Raw genomic sequence first — 20,821 nt, 5'->3', positions numbered from 1 at the left:
ATTTTCAGCATGTTTTATCCTCAAATCAATATAAAAATATACCCCTGAGTTTCTTGTAATTTCTATGTAAATCTTTGTTTACACTAGCATGTCAAATGCCTAATTCTAATTGTTAGCATGTGCCTAATATAACTCTACTCTTCCTTTTTTTTCCAAATCTTTTTGTTACATTCTGAGAGTCTGTGTTATATTTCAGCAGTGTTAATTCCATTCGTAGTTATTATTACACATGGTATTTGGAGTTAATTAAGTCTTAAGTGTACAGGTTTTTTTTTAAGTACTGATTCATTTGGGGGTAAACTGAACATTTAAGGAACATTAAAGTAGCCTAAAAGAGAGATTACAAATTAAGAAATAGGATATAGAAGACCCAAGGGAAAAGCATTTGATCAAGAGATGAAAGATGATTAATAAACTCAAAAGGCTACAGAAAAATCAAGTAAAGCAATGACTGACTCTGACAGTTGCTAAGTCAACAATCGCCTTATATTTTCAGCAAGCTGAAATAAAAATAGGAGGTAGAATCAATTGTAAATAATGCATTTGATCCTTTTTAGAGATCTTTCTCTCTTTTCTTTCACTTCATAGTTGCACTTTATTTCTTTTTCCCTCTACCTGTCTCTGCCTATACACATGCGCGCGCATACGCGCGCACACACACCCACACCCACAATTACAAACAGTGGTATGAAGAGGAACCTGGGCATACAACAGTTACTGATTCTCACTAAACATCTATGGCTATACTGATCATCTGAGCTGAGTCTTTAGAACAGAATTCCCTGCCTCATCACTCATTCAAACAGAAAAACCAATCTCTGCACTTACGCACCTATGCTGTTGTTCCAGCAACTCTTAGGAGCTGATTTTCCAAACTCAGATGTGATAATTTCAGTTTTTATATACTGCATCCCAGGACTTTGTCATATGTTTAGAGCCATGGACTCCTCTTTGTTCTCACTTGCTTCTTTGCTAATTCACGGCTACAGAAATATAGGAGAGACTTTTCTTAAACAGACATTTGGTGTGAGTCTTTGACCAGCGCCAAAAACGAAATTAAATTCCACTGACTACAGAGTGAAGAAACAGGTCAGTAACTTCTTTACTAAGTGGTTCCCTCTTTTTAATTGTTTTGACTATTTCTGAAGGAATAGCAACTTTTACTACTTGGAAATTGCATTAATATCTAATACTGCCCTGCCGATCTACAGTCCTGTGGCCAAGCTAAGTTTGTATGGTGGAAGCAACATGGGTGAGGGTCTAGAGATTTAAATTCAGTCCAAATTGTGCCTCTTTCTAGTTGAGCAGACTTCAGCACACCACTCCATTCTCTGAACTTTGGCTTCTTAACTTCTCAATTATAAAACAGAAATAGCACCTTCAGAATAGTTATTTGGTTAACTGAGATAGTGTGCTATACCTGTTCACTGTAAATATATAAAGGAATATATCATTAGGAGAAGGAATATAGCTTTACAGAGCTAGAACCAATCAGATCTGTATTCAAATTCCCACCTTACCATTGATGAACTATATGAACCTAAAAAAAAAAAGTGAACGTCTGTGAACCTCAGTTCTCTCAAATGTGTAAGACAGAAAAGAATACTAGCCAGCTTACTATTTGTTATGAGGATCCATAATCATGTATGTAAAATATTTAATGCCCAGTATAGAAGATGCTCAATAAATATTATATATTATTAACTTCATTATTGCTACAATTAAGAATACCCAAAAGTTTTTGAGTGAGAAAAACCATTTGTATAAAGAAATATTTTTGTCTACAAGCTAGATGAAAAATGAGAGGAGTAAAAACAAGATGAGATATTTTAGGGACAGAAAGCATCCACATCCAGTCTAATGTCCTGGCTCATTTTCTAGAACATTTCATTTAATTCAGCCTTCCTGAATTTTTTACCAGACTCCTCATAGCTCTTTGGAAGGAGCAAGGTTATTATGTAACCAGGACGGGAACTGTCACAAATCTTAATAATTCCAAGGACCCCTAAGGCCCTTTCTCCTCTTGTTTTTGTTTTTGTTTCAGTTATATGCAAATCATGGGAGATGTGGACTTCATTTATATTTAGGTCAGTTGTTATTTTGCTTTGGCATTTTTCTTACTATAAACCTAGATATAATAAAATCCCCAAATGAAGCTATTTTATAGTCCTATTATATTCCCAGAAATCACTCTTCTTTACTGATAGGTCATTTGGTATATCCCAACCACCTAAATTGGTTTTGGAAGACAGAAGTATAAAGAGTAGATGTTCAAAGTACTTGGAGCGAATTGCAATACAACAGCCATGGAAAACTCACTTTTATTCAGCGTGCCTAAAACTCACCCTTAATTTCAATCCACAGCATCTGCTCCTATCAGACCATTTCAAGTCAAGCCACTCCTCTAGGTCCTTTCAGACACCTTATCTCTAAAATGCACAAAACAGATCAAATCATCTCTATTCATAATTCTAAATTTATAGTCATGTGTTTGCTTCTAAATATTGGCCTTGATCTCTCATTCCAAATTAAATTAACTTTCAAAAGCAAATCTAAATCAGAGATAACCATATGCTCTCATCTCAGTAACAGGCACATAAAGCTATTTCTAGATATTATTTTATTATGTAATTATCAGTGATTCCATTTTTAGGGTTTGTCTTGTACTATACTGACCACAGGAAAATCTAGGTTAGAATGCATGACATCATATACAACTCCTGGACAAATTATATCAGTAACACCTGCATATCATATATAAAAACACCAGGACAGAAGCCAGAAAAAGGCCTTGGAGCACAGCCAAACTCCAATCTTGGAGGCCACATCTAGCACAAGTGAAGCAGCACTTAACTGACTTCACATGTGATAGATGGGCTCCCCAGGGCACTACCATATCAGTCATTGTCACTGTTATGTAGAGGTGCCTCTTGGCATGACTATGGGGGTTAGGTGGAAGGAGAAACTCCCAAGTCACTGAAAAACTATTAGTAACTCTGTTTATTAAACTGGTTTATTTTCTTCATTTGTAATGTCAAACCAAATATCACAGCTGCTTCTGTAAAGACATGAGAAAAGCCTCTATCAAGCAGAGGGAATAAACATATAGGAGCCTTTTGTGAAAAGGCAAAATATGAATAGACAGTCAAGACTAAGAGGACAAAAAAAAAATGCAGGCAGGAGGACAAGCAGCACTCAGAAAGAGGCGTACTTATTTGAAGAAATGACAGCCTTGGAGGTGATTACCTGGCTAAGAGTCTAATAAGAAATGCCACTCTCAGACAGCCCAAAGATTTATCCAGCTCAGTATTTTGTCTTACACAGTGGCCCTAAGCAATTTTTTTCTGGAAGGATTTGACTTCTGTCACTGCCAGCAAACTTAATTTTTAAAAAAGAAGGAAAAGTAAGTGCATATCTAGACCTCCCTATTCCTTTATAATGTGTGTAGTAATTCTAGAAATTTCTAATGGATCTCACAGGGAGTTGTAGCTGGAGGGATGGTTCTTTACTACCTGTACCACAGTTCCAGTTTGAAAGGAGAATCTGTCCTAGAAAGTACAGCTTCTCAATATTTTAGCTGATAGGTCAGAAAACAGACTATGGAACATATTATTCACAGGAATAAAAACAAAGTAGAACCTAAAGTGTCTTCCATTTATCATTACCAGAGAATATCAGGAACCATCAGCCTAATTCTTTTTAAAATATTCGTAATTTTTATCATCTCCCTTGTGTTATTTTGATTTCCCTCAGACTCTTTCCCAATATAAATCTAAAAAGACATAGGGGAAGTTCTTGATCAATTTTTGGTTGAAAAGTCTATAATCAGAAAGATAAGAATGTTGAAGTTTCAAAAGCTGCTTCTGTCTGAAAATCAAGCATTTAACCCTGCTTCCAGGTATACCACAAAGATAGAGTTCAGAGACCCAGGCTCTGTCCTGAGTGGCAAGACTTGTAAGATAAAGTCCCTCCTGATGTGGAGTCCCCAGGACCTACTGCCTCAGGGTTAAAAACCCAGACTTGACCCACCTTTTCTCAACCCTGGTGGACTATGGAAAGGGCTGTCTTGACAACATGTGCAACTGAAGAAAAGGACAAGAAGAGGGAAAGAAGCTGTCTCTGAAGGGCTGTGGTTTGAAGACAACCCTAGCATGACTGGACCTAGGGTATGACATTAAAGGTATTCAGAAACCTTGAAATTGGTTTGAGGCCACCCAAATAAAGCCTCAGGTGTCTCACAAATGCAAAAGCAAATTCTAACCAAATTCACTCAAAAAAAAAAAAAAAAGAAATTAAAAAAATAATCAGTTGTAAATATCTCCTCGAAGAAAATCTTATGCCTACATGTTTTCATTAAAGAATGCTATCAATGCTATTCAAAGGGGAAACAATTCCAATTTTACCCCAACTCTTCCGAAGAGTGACATAATACTGATAACAAAACCAGATAAGCACAATGTGATACAGAAAGTTGGCAAGCCAATCTTCTTCATGAATATAAATGCACAAAATTAAATAGATACATACAGATAAAGCAAGTGAAATCTAGTAAAATTTAAGAAGAAAAATAATACCTCAATATTAAGCTGGCTCTTTTTTTAAATCCAGGAGTGCGAAATCTGTCTAACATTTAAAAAAAATCAAACAATATAAATTATGCATAAATAAAGAGGGAAAATTATATTAGCATCTCACTAAATGAAAATATTTGATACAGTTCAAAGTCCATTTATAATAAAAACTTTGAGTAAACTAGGAACAAAAGAAACATGAAGGATTTTTTTTTTTTTTTTTTTTTTTTTTACTCTAGTAATGCTATATAATAAAAACTGCAGTCTGGTGGCTTACAACAATGATTATAAGTCAGTACGTAGATTATGGATGGCTCTGCTCTAATGGGCTCAGCAATGCTTGGTGGACTTAACCAAGCCTATTTGTTTATATCATATTCACTGATAACCCAATGGTCAAAGAAAGGTCACATGGCCAAGTCTAACATCAAGAGAAAAGGAGGGGCAGCCCCAGTGGTGCAGCGGTTTAGCTGCAGCCCAGGGCGTGATCCTGGAGACTCCGGATCGAGTCCCACGTCGGGCTCCCTGCATGGAGCCCGCTTCTCCCTCTGCCTGTGTCTCTGCCTCTCTCTCTCTCTCTGTGTCTCTATGAATAAATAAAGTCTTTAAAAAAAAAAGAGAGAGAGAAAAGGAAATATACTTCATCAACAATGGGAAGTAATGAGCACGTACATGGCAGCACATGTTAACTATATGATTCTAACACAGGGATGGAGTAAACAATTAGAAACAATGATCCAGTATGTTACAGAGGGAAATTTTCTTAATCTGAGAAAGAATAGCTATAGAAAGTCTAGCCTATGTCACCTATAATGGTGAAAAGCTGGAAGTTTTCCTTTTGGTCTTAGGAATATGATAAAGTTTCCTGCTATCTTCACGTCTCTGCAACTTTGATCTTATCTAGTGACTTAAGAAATTTCAGAAGAATAAAGGAATTTTAAGAAAAACCGTCACTATTTGCAGATAATAGGATTAAGCATATAGAAAATCCAACAGCATGTACATGTCAACCTTAAAGTTAACAGATTTACCAAGATCAGTGTACAAAAAATTCAATGTACAAAAGTTAATTGTTTTTATTTATAAGAAAACATAATTTTTAAAAAGAATTCATTTATGATAGTATAAAAAAATCAAGAACCAAGATGTAAATCTTATTAAAGGTCTGTAAGACCTCCAGATAAAAAATTATAAAACTGTACTTGGAAATATTAACACTTAAATGAACAAGATACCTACCATGTTCATAATATGGAAGATTCTGAAAAGATGTCAGTTCTCCCCAAATTGATTTGTAGGTGTGATGCAATCCCAGTAAAAATCCTAATGAGCTTATACATGTGTGTTTCCTTTTTCTTTTTTTGGTGTGTGTGTGTTTCCTTTTTCAACTTGATGAGTTACTTTTAAAATTTGGAAATACATATAATATGAAAATGCCAAGAATAAAAATGATACTCCTGAATAAAAAAGAACAATATAGGAGGACCTATTTTACTGGATACTGAAAACATTTTAAAGTTATACCAATAAAGACATTGAGGTATCAGTAGGGAAAATAACAGATAATAGAATAAGATAAAGAGCCCATGAAAAGACTCATGAAATATATGTATGCTCGCTATATAAGAGAGATGGCACCAAAGATCAGTGAGAAGAGATAAGCTTCATAATAAATGGTTCTAGAACAGGTGTCTGTAAGCAAAATTAGTGAACTTGAACACGTACCTCATGCCATATACAAAGATCAATTCCAACTGGAAAAAAAGAGCTAAATATAAAAAGCAAACCTATAAAACTTTTAGAAGTTATAAGAGAATTATTTTTCAACTTTGGGATACATACAAACTCTTTTTATATAGAATCTTTATTCAGATATAAATGACATACCACAAAACTCTTTCTTCTAAAGTGTACAAGTCAGTGACTTTTAGTATATTCACAGAGTAGTGCAACCATCACCATGATCCAATTTTAAAATACTTTCAAACCTTCACCCAAAAATTCCCTTCACCCATTAGCCATCACCTTACTCTCTCCTCCTCTCAGGTCCTGGAAGCCACTAATTTACATTCTGCTTCTGTGATCTGATTCCTCTGGACATCTCATTTAGAAGGATTCCTAAAATATTTGGCCTTTTGTGACTGTCTTCTGTAACACAGCAAATGTTTTCAAGGTTCATCCACACTATAAAAATCATGTGTCAGTAATTCATTCTTTGTTATAACTGAATAATAGTTCACTGTATGGATATATAACTTTCGTTTATTCGTTCATTAGTGGATGGAGATTTGGGTTGTTTCTACATTGGCTGCTACGAATAATACTTAAATGAACATTCATACAGAACTTTTTGTATGTAAATGTTTTCATTTTTCTTATGTCTTCATTACCTATAAGTAGAATGGTTGTGTTATTTGATATCATTATGTTTAACACTGGGAAGAACTGCCAAACTATTTTCCATAGTGGCTATACCACTTTACAATCCCACCAGCAATATATGAGAGTTTCAGTTTTTCCATAAATCTGTCAACACTTGTTATCGTCCATCTTTTTTTTAGCCATCTTAGGGATTGTGAAGTGGTATATCATCGTGGTATTTGTTTGAAGTAGGCTCCATGCCCAGTGTGGGGCTCAGTCTAGAGCTTGAATTCACAACCCTGGGATCAGGACCCGAGTTGAGATCAAGAGTTGAATGCTTGGTTACTTATGTATCTTCTATGGACAAATGTCATATTTAAATCCTTTGCTCATATTTTTAATGTTTTTCTTTTTTTACTGTTGACTTGTAAGGGCCTTTATGTATTCTGGATACAAGTTTCTTACCAAATATATAATTTGCAAATGTTTTCTCACATTCTGTGGGACTGTCTTTCCATTTTCACGATGGTGTCCTTTGAAACAGAAGTTTTTTAAAATTTTGATGAAATATAATATCCATTTTTTACTTTGTCACATGTGCTGTTGGTGTTATATTTAAGAAACCATTGTATAACCAACACGAGGTCACAAGGATTAACCCTCACATTTTCTTCTGAGAGTTTTATAGTTCTGGCACTTACACTTAGAACTGTGCTCTACTTTGAGCTCATTTTTATGTATAGTGTGAGGCAGAAGTTCAAATTCATCCTTTTGAATGTCAATATCCAGTTTTCCACCACCACTTGTTGAAAAGACTGTCCTTTTCCTTTAATTATTCTTGGCATCCCTGCTGAAAATCAACTGATAATAAATGTAAAGATTTATTTCTGTACTCTCAATTCTATTCCAGTGATCTGTATGTCTATTCTTATGGTACTGTATTGACTACTACAACTTTGTAATAAGTTTTGAAAATATGAAGTGTCAGACCTCTAACCATGTTTTTTTCAAGACTGCTTGGCTCTTCTGAGTTCCTTGCAATTACACACCAATTTTAAGACAAGCTTGTCAGTTATTGCTAAATATGCGACTTAGATTTTGATAGGGATTGTACTGAATATGTAGTTAATTTTAAAAAGTATTGCCATCCTAACTATATTAAGTCTTTTGATCCATGCACATGTAATGTCTTTCCATTATGTAGGTCTTAATTTCTTTTAATATAGTTTTCAAGTAATACGTTGTACTTTTCTTTTGTTAAACCTAGTTCTAAGATTGATTGATCGATCGATTGATTGATTTTGGTCCTGTAGTGAGTAGACTTGTTTTCGTAATTTCATGTTCTTTGGTAGTGGTAGGGAAAAAAAAATCATTGCACTTCTTTTTCTTGCCTAATTTCCCTGACAAGAACCTCCACTACAATGTTGAGTAGAAGTGGCAAAAACAGACATTCTTGTCATGTTCCTGGTCTTAGGGAGAAAGCATTCAGTTTTTCACCATTCAAGATGATGTTAGCCATGCAGATGCCCTGCATTCCTAGTTGGTTGAAGAACTACAGAAAATTCTTAACATAGACACACATTTTAGTAGAGTAATCAGTTTGACCATATTAAAATTAAAACTTCTGTTCACTGAAAGATATCATACAGAAATAAAAATATAGAATTTGAAATATTTGACACATGTATTAACCAAAACATAGCTATTTTCCAGAATATATAAGGAATTTCTATAACTCAATTAGAAAAGCATAGACAATTCAGCAGAAAAATAAACAAATGACCAGGCATTTCTCAAAAGAAGAAACCCAAATTGCCATTAACCAATGAAAATATGCTGAACATCAGAAAAATAAAAAAGTCATGAGAAGATACCACTACTTACCCAGCAGATTGGAAAAGAATAAAAGTGTGACAGTGCTTAACATAGGCAAAGAAAGAAGCATCAGGAGCTATTTTATCAACAGCAGTGTAAACTGTTTTGGTAACTTTAGAAAACTGTTTGTCATTATCTGGTAAAACTGAAGTATGTAAACACTATGATGCAGTAATTCCACACTTAAACCTTAAAGATGTTTGCTTATGAATAGGAAGATTCACATTTAAAAATGCTCATGGCAATATTGCTCATAATTACCAACTCTTTGGAAGAACCTACATGTCCACCCTTAGTAGAATAGATATATAAAATGTTTTATGTTCTTACAATGGGATACATTAAAAAGACATGAATTAAAAATAAATAAATAAATAAAATAAAAGGACATGAATTAATTATAGATATGTAGATAAACTTACAAATGTGTGTGTAGGCAAAGCAAGTCATAAAGGAGTAATTAATTTTTCTATTTCTGAACAGTTCAAGAGGAGGCAGTAATGATCTAATTTTTAAGAATGCATATATAGGTGGCAAAAAAAAATGTAAAGAAAGAAAAAAGTACTAGGAAAGTGAGGGCCATAGTTACCTTAAGATCCCATAAGTTATTTTATTGGTGACATAGTGAAGATAGAGAGGTACAGGATGCAAGTGAAATCTGTGGTTCCAGTAATGCTCTGTTTCATGACTTGATGGAGTTGTATGTGTATCTGCTTTACAGACAAATGTTTCTATGCACCTACAACCTTACACAATCTTCTGTGTATCACATTTTATAATAAAAAGGTTTAAGCCAATGAACAAACACACTGTTTCACCCCAATTAACTTACCTACCTTTGACTTAGCAAAGGCCTCTTATCAGAGAGAGATGTTTACAAATGGGAATCTGACACTGAAATTTCACAGGGAAAACAGGTCTAACCTAGGTCCACTGTTTGAGATGGAGGATGAGAGGCCTCGGTCAGTTTACACAAATATCGTCCTTAACACATCCCATCACCCCAGACCAGTAACATCTTCATAAAATCCTACAACTTCAGGGCATGAATAGTTTGGAAGGCACTATTAAAGACTGCTGAGGCAGGAAAAAACCTCAGATTTCATTTAACTTCAGCTCTTCATTTTATAGAGGGCTTTATGACATACCCAAGTTCATCCAGCCAATAAACGGTAGAGTTGACTTAAAAGCCAGTTTGGTTTTTAGTGGAGTATTTTTACAGCTTAGTTTTTCAGTGAAGTAGTATTGAAAATCACTCATCTGCAGTTTCTACTGTCTTTCAGAATTTTTCTTAGGCCAGCTAGTTCTATTAGCAATAAACCAATTTTATGTATATATATATGCATATGTATATATATGTGTGTATTAATAAGTTACATATATACTACATATCACATATACATAAAAATATATATTATAATGCATATTTATGTATATATATATCCAAAAAAAATAAGGCCACTGTATAAAATTAAAATCAGTTGACTACTTTAACCTCAATGAGTAAAGCAAGCAAGAGGAAGCATTTATTATAGGGTGTGTGAAAATCAGCTGTTTCTTCTTTACTGAAGAAACTGAGACAAAATTGGTTGAACAGAGCAACATGAAAGATTTAAAACATCTATCAGAAGAATTTCCTCATATCATGAGCATTAAATGTAAAAGAAAAATGTATCACCTCCTTAAGGGAAAGATTCTAAAATTCTTTTCTCTGATGGTTTGTAAAACAGAATAGATTACTTTGGGACTTTCATAGTAACTAGAAGGACCAAACACTTTCTTTGGTGGCATGTTATGCAGAACAATCTAAGAAGCAGGTTGCCACGGGGGTGTGGCCCCACGGCCAGCCTTGCCCCGTTTCCTGTTTTGAGTGGCAACAAGGAGGTTCACTGTCCACACCTGCCTTCAAGAAGGAACATGCCAGTCAGCTATCAACAGCACCAAGGTCATGCTCTTCCCTGGCAGTATCTAGCCAAATCTCAGCACAACAGAGATACCGAGGCAGCATTTCTTGACCATGTGGGATGCCTCTGTGGGTAACCTATGTGCCGCATTGGCCTGGCCAAGACTCTCCAGAGCCACACTGCAGTCTGAAGCCCTTCCTCCCTAAATCTCCCTCCCTCTCTTCTATCTTTCATCATGATCTAAAGGTTTTCACTGCTTACTCTTGCTGCTTCTTCATTCCATCTTTTATTAGCCTTGCCCCTATCACATCTCTGGGACTTTGAATTTCATGTGGGTATCCCCAAAGACCCAAATGACCAAGAAGGGCAGAGAGACTCTGATCACAGCACTCTGTGTTCTTTCCTTTCCTAAGGACATCACAGCACACTGTTACAGAAAAAAAGAATGTTACTGTACTTCATCATAGCACATGCAGTTTAGATAGAAAGGGAAAAGGGACAGTATCTTAAAAGTTCTAGTCTAAGAAAACTTAGCACGCCCACAAAATGGTTCTTTCATAGAAAAATTCTGCAAGAGCTCTGTTCCCTCTACCTCATTAACTTCTCCCTTCTTTATGAGATTTAGAGAAAAGGGGGGAATAAGAAGGGCAGGGGACTGGAAATGTGTCTTTTACTCTTTATCAGAGGTTGGGAGAAAGAAGCAATAGGTAGGGTGAGAGGTCTCCCAGAGAGGGCTGCTGAAGATCTTATCAGCTTTTCCTCCTCCTGACTTTCTGGCCCTGGCAAGCCCAGGGCATCCAGGCACTGCTTGTCTAATTCCATCAGTATATTTTATCTTCCTGAGATACCCTTTTTTCCTAGAGAAAAGTCAGAGAGATCCCATTGCTGGGGTAATCAAGACTCACTGATGCTCACTCTTCTGAGAGATGGGACTATACTCTTTTTCATCTTAAATGTTGTCCTGGAGAGTGGTTACCTGAGAGCTGAACTCACTTTGTGCAGAGCTTCCTCTTAAGCATGTTTCTGGCTCCCAGTCTTTCAGTGTGTTTTGTCTGTTTTCATTGCCTCCCCGCTATCCCTGTCCCATGTGCTTGTCCCTCTGGTCTGTTTTGGTAGCTTTAATAGGGGTCACACCCCACTGCCTGGGATGGTGGTGACAGTTTGATTTAAAATTTGATAAATGGCTGTGTGCTTACCTTGATAGTCATTAGATTTGGATAAGCACTGGTAGATCATCTCAACTGACAAGGTTCAAGTCATCTTCCACCTCTTCCAACTCTGGCTCCATTGAACTTATGCTATCTTACACATGGACAGGTTATTTCTTGCCCTACTCATTTGCCTCTCACTACTTTCTGACTTTTAATTTTCACTTCTATGCATTAAAGAACCCCTGAGAGTTAAGGTTTATGACCGTAGGAGCTGTGAGTTTGATTTTGAATGTCCATGGCCTAACTCACCCAAAGCTACTCTTACATCTACCTGTGGACATCTTGAAGTCAGAAGTAGCCTCAACTGTGGCTTTTTCTCTGGCATCTCTGGAATTGATAAAAAAGGAGCCATTGAAAAAAACAATGCAACAGTTATATCTCATTTTGCCTGGGAAATACAGGATTCTTCAATGCTCTGAATTTAGGAACTCCCTAGACCTCTTTCCTCCAACACACCACACGTGTACAAACATACACATGCATACATGCACACACTATCTTAGGACCCCTTCTCTATTCCCAAAGTTCTCCACACCTGTGCGACTCTTATATCTTCTCTCTCTACCTAGGTGAACTCTAACCACTTTTAGAGTGATTATTAAAGTCTTTTGTCTCATGCATTTTTGTACCACAGGCACCTATCTCAACAGCAAAATCATGGTAAGGGCAATTCTAGGAGAAAGGAAGAGAGGAAGGAACTAAATGGATCTAGGGCATATTTAAGCTTAAAATCTAACTAAACAAGTAAACACGCACAAGGAATCTGATGTTTCTAAACCTTAGTTTTCTCATCTGTTAAAGGGGAATATAACAATGTCTTTAGAATATTTATTTTCTACTATATATACTTCTAGATAAAATCTAAAATTAGAATTGTTCTTAAATCAGAAAACAATTTGTTTTCAGTCCAAACAGGCTAACCTTTCTACATTTTTCAAAGTAAATATTATATATCAATTTGTGTTAAAAGCAATCATAGTTCTATTTTAAAGGCTCCTGCTGTGAGATTCATGTTCTACAATGAAATTTCATTTACTTCTCACCCTTACACCTTCAGCGCTTTTTTCAGCTGAAGATTTTTATTTATATAATAAATGCGTGCATTTATGCTCACCATGACAGTCTGAGTCTTTTCATCTATTCGTTTGGGTTGACTTGAAATACATCTAGATATTTTGTGGATGAAGTAATTGCACTGACACTATAAAGTAAAATCTCCCCGAAAGAGACTGTTCAGACTTGTGCATGTGACCTATTTGCTGAATTCTCCTGGAAGGCTTTATGCCAGGAAGAACAATTTTTTCTCCCTACAGATGAAATCAAATATATATTGCCAACACACAGACACACTGAGCCACCATCCAGGAGGTTGACTCACTTGAATTTATAGTTATGATAAAGTCATTTGGAAAAACAAACTCAAGCTGTTAACCAGTGAGGACTAATCCCAGATTCAAAATCCAGTCCGTGAATGGGGCCACACAACCGTGGCCGTGAACATTTGGTCACGTGAATATCTCCCTGAAGGCTCTGGATGACAAGCCTGATGGAGAGGAAGGGGGACTACTGGGCTGAAAACACTGCTCACCAAATGTGCTGACTAAAGAGAACAAGCAATTCCGTCTGGGACCCAGAGACTCTGGCAGCTTCTTGGGGTAGCTTCTGTCTTTGGTGGCAAAACAAAGTTTGGGCTTTTTTTTTTTTCATTGTTTTTTTGCAGGGAGATGAGTACAATCATTTTTTAACATTGGCTCCTTTGTGTTACAGACAGTCTGTTAGCACACATTTTCAGATTTACTTTAGAAAAGAAATGAAATCGAAGTGTGGATGCATGTTAATTACCCAAAAACATGGTGCACCAGATGGCCACCAAGGTCTGCTTCAGTCTAGTAGGTAAATAATGCTTCCCAATCCCTTTGTCCCTCTGAAAACTAAATTTTGAATTATTTTCCTTCCTATTACTATTAATGCAAGAAGTAACCAAGGGCAAAAGAAAGCCACATTTATGAGTGGACTATAGAGGGTGAGGGCACAAATTTTTTTCCCTTTTGCTAAATTATGCAGAATTATTGGATCCAGAGAAAGTCAAGAAAAATGCTTATAATACCTCAAAGCATAGAATCGGGCCTTCAGTCAAAGCACAAACACTAGAGAAAACGAGCTTGTTTTTCAAAGCATGCATAATGTTTCAGACCTTGTCTACCTTATTAATATAGGTGTAATGATTCTGATGTAAAGATCCCCCTCACTAAGCTAATGAACCCTCTTGCATTACCTATGGGAGATTTTTAAATTAATTAGGTCAGTATCTACAGTCACAGTCCATTCTAAGCAAAACAAAACTCACACTTGTAAAATGCCTTTCTGCTGAGTTGGGTATACACAATAAGTTCTGCAATGGCATTTCAAATACTACATTTCATCTTTGTGCTCCATGATTGAAAGCATTAACTTCCATTATATGTCTGTAACTTAAGGGGCAGGGCAGTACATTTGAGATACTGGACTTTGGTCCCTCCTTCTCTTGTGGTCTCCTTCCATCTTTTCTCACCATGTAGGTACCTGGCTATGCATACAGAGCTACAAATGATGAATGTGACAAGCGTGGGAACAGAAATAATCTGCAATAGAACTTAGTATAGACCAAATAGCTGGCAGAAGCTTGGGCAGAAGTTATGTTCTGACTCTAGGGAAAGAGTCCCACATCTTGGCATGCATGCAATTAGGGGAGACATTAAGACGAGACCATATACCCATGACCTCCCGGTGGGACTAGTGATGATGGATGATAAGGGCCAAGTTATAGCACGTACATTACAGCTACTTCCTGCAAAATCAAGAAGAAATGCCCCCTCCAGAATAAGCTTTGGCATCATGTATGATTCCTACACTTATATAAAAACTTCAGGAAAAGGGGGGGAAGGCAGATCTTCAAGTTGATGGAGGTTATTTCTACCCTTCCTGGCAGAATAAGATCTCAAAAATAAAAATCAGATTGAGCTTGAAAAAAATAAATAATTCATTTTGCATAAGTGAGTTTGCTGACTGAGAGTCATGCCTGTAACTTTTATAAAGACAATCTTGAAGTTTGGAAGACAGTGATTAAGGAAAACATAAAGACATTTTCCAAATGAACTTGGGACAGATGAAGATGAGCAGATCCACAATTCTACTGAAGGAATTCTCATGTTTAAGGATGTGAGGGTGGCAGGACTATTATCTCCAATTCAGATTTTAAAAAGTAGTGTTGAGAGAAGTAAACGACCTGCTTCAGATTCAGAACGGGGCCAGTAGGAAGTTAAGGTGCCAAACAGTCCAACAACCTTGGTGCTCTCACTCGGTGCAGAACTGATACAAAGGAGGAGGGGTGATAAAACCACCCTACTCTTATTTCCTCACCCCCCTTGGCACAGAATCCAAGCACGATTAAGAGTTACGACCCTTGCTTTCTCCAGAATGCCATCTGAAACTATAAATTCATCATGACCCATTTACTTCTTTCATTTCCCGCTCTCTCCATGGTGTGATTATGGCTAACTACTTTATTTCCCAATAAAACTAGCATTTTTCAGGGCCTTAATGGAAAATGCTATGTATGCAATGAAAAGCAGGGCATATAATTAAACCCATCTCTCCCTTTGGAAAGTTTCCACTTATCTGAAATGAAGTAGTTTTCATACATACATAGTATAAAAAAGACTAATCTCCCTTTTTAAAAAAATATTTTATTTATTTATTTTAGAGTGTGCATGAGTGGGGAGACAGGCAGAGGGTGAGAGAATCTCAAGCAGACTCTTCAATGAGCGCAAAGCTGGATGCAGAGCTTAATCTACAACCCTGAAATTATGACCTGAGCTGAAATCAAGCATCAGACACTAGACCAACTAAGCCACCGAGGCTCCGCAAGACTCATCTCTTTTTTATGAGGTCAGACAATCATCACTTTCTCCAAATATAAAATAAAAAGTGTCAGTTTTTATAAAAAATAAAATTGGGATGAGGGATAGGTGTCTACAGAATCATAATTTAAGAAAATGAAATCATTCTTCTTGAAAAGTTAAAGGTTATATGGCTGGTCAGAACTCTGATTGAACAGAATGAAATTTCCTTTCTTTGTACTTTGTTTTCCTCTTTGACATCAGTGTTATTTTTTCATTTTATATGAATTGCCTAAGTTTTAAGTAGTACCTCCCTGAAGACGGAGAATCTCATAAGAAATAATGGATTCAAATCTTCTAAGTGACCAGCTGACTGGCTTTGCTTCCAGGAAAGAAGCCAAGATTTGATTTAAAATAAAGAATCAGATAGTTTCCCAACAAAGATAATTGCCTGATTATCCAAAGAGCCTGTTCAAGCACACTCTGAGGTTCTCCACACCTACAGCTTGCAACATGCCGTATTACTTGTGTACTCTTCCAAATGTAAGCACACCTTGCCCACATGGTCAGTTTTCCACTGCTTTATGGTCTATCCCATTCTAAGGTTCCTTCACTGACTCATTCACCTCTACTTGATCTTTAGCCACTGAATTTCTCAGAGTTCAATCCTTAACCCCCTTTACTCAACATTCTCTCTTCAGATGATTTCCAGAACTCCCATGGCTTTCATTACTGTCAGCACAGCCAGGACTACTAAAGGTATACCTCTAAACCAGACTTCTCTCTGACCTCTAGGTCCCTATGGCTATAGACATCTAACACTCATAGACTGTTCACCAAATGTTATGCCAAGTACTGACGTGCATATTTTTAGTCTTTTATACATTGTTGTATTTTACTATTTGCTTTGTTTCTAAGTGTACATATAACATATATATTCTTATAAAACTTTCTTTCCTTTGCCACCTCATCTCACAGCCATATCCCTAAGTATCTATTGTTATTGTGATGCATATTCTCACTTAATCTTCACAACAACTTGGTGGAGGGTAGTGTCACTGTTATCTCCATTTTACAGATGAAGAAAGTGATGCATAAGAAGATTTAAAAATGTGCCCAAGGTCTCTTGGACAGTAAGTGACAGAAGAGAGATTACAAATTCAGGTTTGTGTCATTCAGCACCTCCACTTTTTCATTTTTATTTTGCTGTTTCACCTGGGTGTCCCTCAGAGGGCATCCCACCTTTAACTGTTTAAACCTGAACTCATGGTTTTCCTGCCTCATATCCAGTCACCAACCCCGGTCCTTCTCTTGGGTCTTAATGTCAGCGAATGACACAACCAAATACCCACGTGTTCACTGAGATAACTTGGGGTTATATCCTTATCATCCTTTCCTCCTTCTTAATTTACATCTAATTGGTCACCAAACCTTGCTGATGTGGTTTCTAATTTCTCTCAGATCTGCGAGATTCTCTCCATCATCACGTCTGCTTCCAGACTTAACCACCTTCCAAATCAACCTGCATGCAATTGTCAAATGGACCTTTGAAGGACGCTCACATTGGAGCATGTCCCTCATTTCTTTAAAGTCTTCTGTTTTCCCATTGCTCTTAGAATCAAGTGAAATATTAGTATGGCTTCCAAGGCTCTCTTCACTCCAACCCCTGCCCACATTCCTGCCTCCTATTCTAGGTCTTTATACTCCAGGCACACTGGTCTTCTCGTAGTTCCTCTAACAAGTCACTCCCCTTTAAACCACAGAGCCTTCACACATGCTCTTCCCTCTACTGAGAGTTCTTTCCCCCTCCTCCTTAACCCACAGTACTCTGTTCAGTATGGAAGCCTCGAGTTGCCCAGGAGAGCTTTGCTGCCCCCTTATCTGTTTCTCATTCCACTCTTCTATGTTCTCATACCACTTGTTACTTTGCATCTATTACTTCCATCACTAATCAATCCACTAGTTTATACTTGTTTTCCCTACTAGACAATGAGCTCCAGGAGGGTGAGAACAGTGTCTCTCTCACTCAATCCTGTGCTTGGAACACAGAAGACTCATAGCAACTCATGAAATGAAACTTGGTACAACCCTCAGAGAGTAGCCTACTTAATTGGCTCTCAAGTCTCTGTTCCTGGAAAACTGGGTTGGTGGCACAAGCTTAGACTCACATTACCTCTTTCAGGCAAGTTGGATTCAATGCCAGCAGGGTGACTTCTGTTAAGAGTATTCAGAGACAGTTTAAATAGTTCAAGGAGTTAAGAATGTTCTCCAGTGGAAATCCCTAGGGAGCAGTACTAGGGCACTTTAAATCTTGGCCTTCTCTCCTCTCTCTCCTCTCAACCCAAGAGTCATCAGAGGATGTCTAAACATTACAAAGCAAGATTACTGGAAAATCTTTTGCAAACTCTCTTCTCTGTATATTTCCAAACAGTACTACTATAATTGATTCAAGTTTGTGGGACTGGATTCTAATTTCAAGACAACTCCCCAAACAATTCACCACAGAACAGAACATTAGAATTATGGTAGGTATAATTAAAATGCCATTGCATTCTAATATTGTCTCTTTCTCCATTGCTCCCACCCACAATTGGTTTTTCATACCAACAAAGAAACAGCTGTATGATCAGCAGGCTTCCATCTGTGAGCTTCCATCTGTGGTCTCTTTCGCACTTGCACCAAGCAGATCTGGAAAAGCAAAACACATTCTATTCTTGATTTTACTCTTTTCCATTATTTCACATGTGTAAAAAAAAAAAAAAATAGCTGAAGGATCCTTTGGGGATTTCCTTAACATTGGCACTTCCAAAAAGTTCAATGTTAATTAATGACATTCTTTTGGTCTTTCTAATTAATGTTATTGTCAAGAGAAGAGAAGTAGTTAAGGAGGGATGAAGGACAGAAGGACAAGCCTTATCCCATTACCCTGTGATGAACTGCCAATGTTCACGGAAATGGCATTATTATGATTATGCCTCATTCAACATAGAAAATCTGAAAAAATAAAAGTGATAAGGCACCTAGTACTTCAGAGCAGTTGTCAACTCCTTTATTCCCAATCCTTCCTTCATTCTCCATCATCAGACAATCACCAAATATTCATCAAGCAGGTTCACTTGTCACTTGTCATCTCAGCAGACTTTAAAGCCTACAGGACAGGAAATCTTCATGTTCTCTGATCACTTGGTTTATGCTTTTATCAGCTTTCTAGATGTTTCCTCTTTGAGGCACTTTTTCAGGGCACTGCTACCACACACTCCATATTTGTTAACATGCTTTTAATGAATCAACTCGCAATGAATCAGCTGGCAATCTCCAACACATTCTTCAGCACTGTGAGTTGAGTACCTCTTCAGAATGTTCCCTGATTTTTCCAGGAAGAAGTAAGTACTTAAATAGCCATTTTATTTTTCTTTTATTGTTGCATATTCATATCAATTATACCCCTGGTTACAATGCTGTAACTTTTATTTATATGTCTAGATCCTTAATTCATGGATTCTAAAGTTTCCTGCCTTTGCTATACCTCTGGAGTCTAAAATATGAATGAATGAATAAATGAATGAATGAGAGAATGTATAAAATACATTTCTTGATTGTTATTAATTTCTCAATGGTACAGCAAAATGAACGAAATAAGCAAAAACTCTATGTAGTATAGTATGTCTTTTCATTGTCCAGGATACTTGCTATAATCCATGGACAGGAAGTAGGTTTGTATTGAAGCAAGCAAATACAAAGACAAACTCAAATTCTCAGTTTAACACCTCATTTCTATCTTCTCTCTGATCTTATTTTTGCCACTTTAAAATATAAAGAAAAAGAAACCAACTCTAATTATGTAACTGTGACAGCTTACTTTACCTTGCCAAACTTTCATTTCCTCAGCTAAGGCTTGTAGGCTTGGTGTCAGGATTTAATGGGGTCATGCATACCACACATCACATCCCGTACTATAGCTCCTGACTCATAGTGAGTGGCAAATAGAACTTAACTGGCATTTCCACAAATATCAGGAACTTAGCATTGTGTTTTGATTTTTCCCTATTCTCCTCATAGTCCTGCTCTTACAAAGCTGTTAGCCATAAAGAAATGATCAAAAGACAGGAAATGAGAGGGAAAATGTAAAATAAAAATGGCCTAAAACCCAGAAAATCCATCTTTGAAGAATAACAATATATTTTATTTATATCAGATCCACATGCAATCTATCTAAAGGAATTTTCACTACCCATGTGTCACTTCTTTGATAACTAATGGGTTGACATATCTTTTGGCTCAAAAGACTTATCACCCTATAATGCAAGGGATGTGTTTACTGGGAGAGTTGCCACAAAAGCGGCTCGCAGATAAACTTTGTTTAACTAGCTGCTTTCAGATATGAGGAAACTGTCTTTCATATATAGCATATTATATATATCATATATATATATATATATATATATATATATATATATATATACACACACATATATATATCAAAGGCACTAAAGCCCTGGCTTCATAATTATAGTACTCTAGTTAAAGTTAATAGACAAAGGACCATAATATATCAAAGGGTAAGCACATTTATCTGCTTTTCTATCAGTGACTCCAAATGATCCTTTTTTTTTTTTTTGCCTTTGCCTTACAATAAAAAATAATACACTAGATATCAATTCAAGGCCCAGTTTTGAACTTAAAAAACAAAACAAAGGTATTCCCAGTATTTCCATCATGTATACTGGGTTTGCCACCCAAGTAAGCACAACCAATCAGTCAATCAACAAACATATTGAGGACCTGGAAGATGCCAGTCTCTCTGCTATTAGTTGAGGACTCTTAGGTGAATAGAACACAGTCCCTGCTTTCAAGAAATTTATGTTCTAGTGGACAAGACAGACTAATAAACTAAAACTTTTATACTCTGTAACAAGTACCACTGTCAAGTTAATGATACGGCGCTTGTGGAGACAGAGAATCAGGAAATGCTCCCTAAAGAAGTGGCATAAGCTAAATTTTCAACCCTGAAGAGGAGACAT

At 36.6% G+C, this 20,821-nt stretch overlaps 1 protein-coding gene across 23 annotated transcripts in view; it reads right to left on the bottom strand.

Moving 5' to 3' along the window:
* LOC144314196 (uncharacterized) overlaps positions 1 to 20,821 on the bottom strand; it is a 492,303-nt gene that overhangs the window by 212,598 nt on the left and 258,884 nt on the right. For all 23 annotated transcript variants that reach the window (XR_013379994.1, XR_013379980.1, XR_013379993.1 and 20 more), the window contains one exon: positions 18,405 to 18,488. Coding sequence is in view for 2 of the 23 variants with exons in the window: in XM_077898035.1 (XP_077754161.1) it covers positions 18,405 to 18,488 (84 nt within the window). In the remaining 21 variants the exon portion in view is untranslated. The remainder of the gene's footprint in view (positions 1 to 18,404; positions 18,489 to 20,821) is intronic.

The sequence above is a fragment of the Canis aureus genome, chromosome 5 (assembly GCF_053574225.1).
Source record: "Canis aureus isolate CA01 chromosome 5, VMU_Caureus_v.1.0, whole genome shotgun sequence".
Classification (NCBI taxonomy): Eukaryota; Metazoa; Chordata; class Mammalia; order Carnivora; family Canidae; genus Canis; species Canis aureus.
The sequence above is the reverse complement of the archived record's forward strand: the minus strand, read 5'-3'. Positions and strand labels throughout refer to the sequence as shown.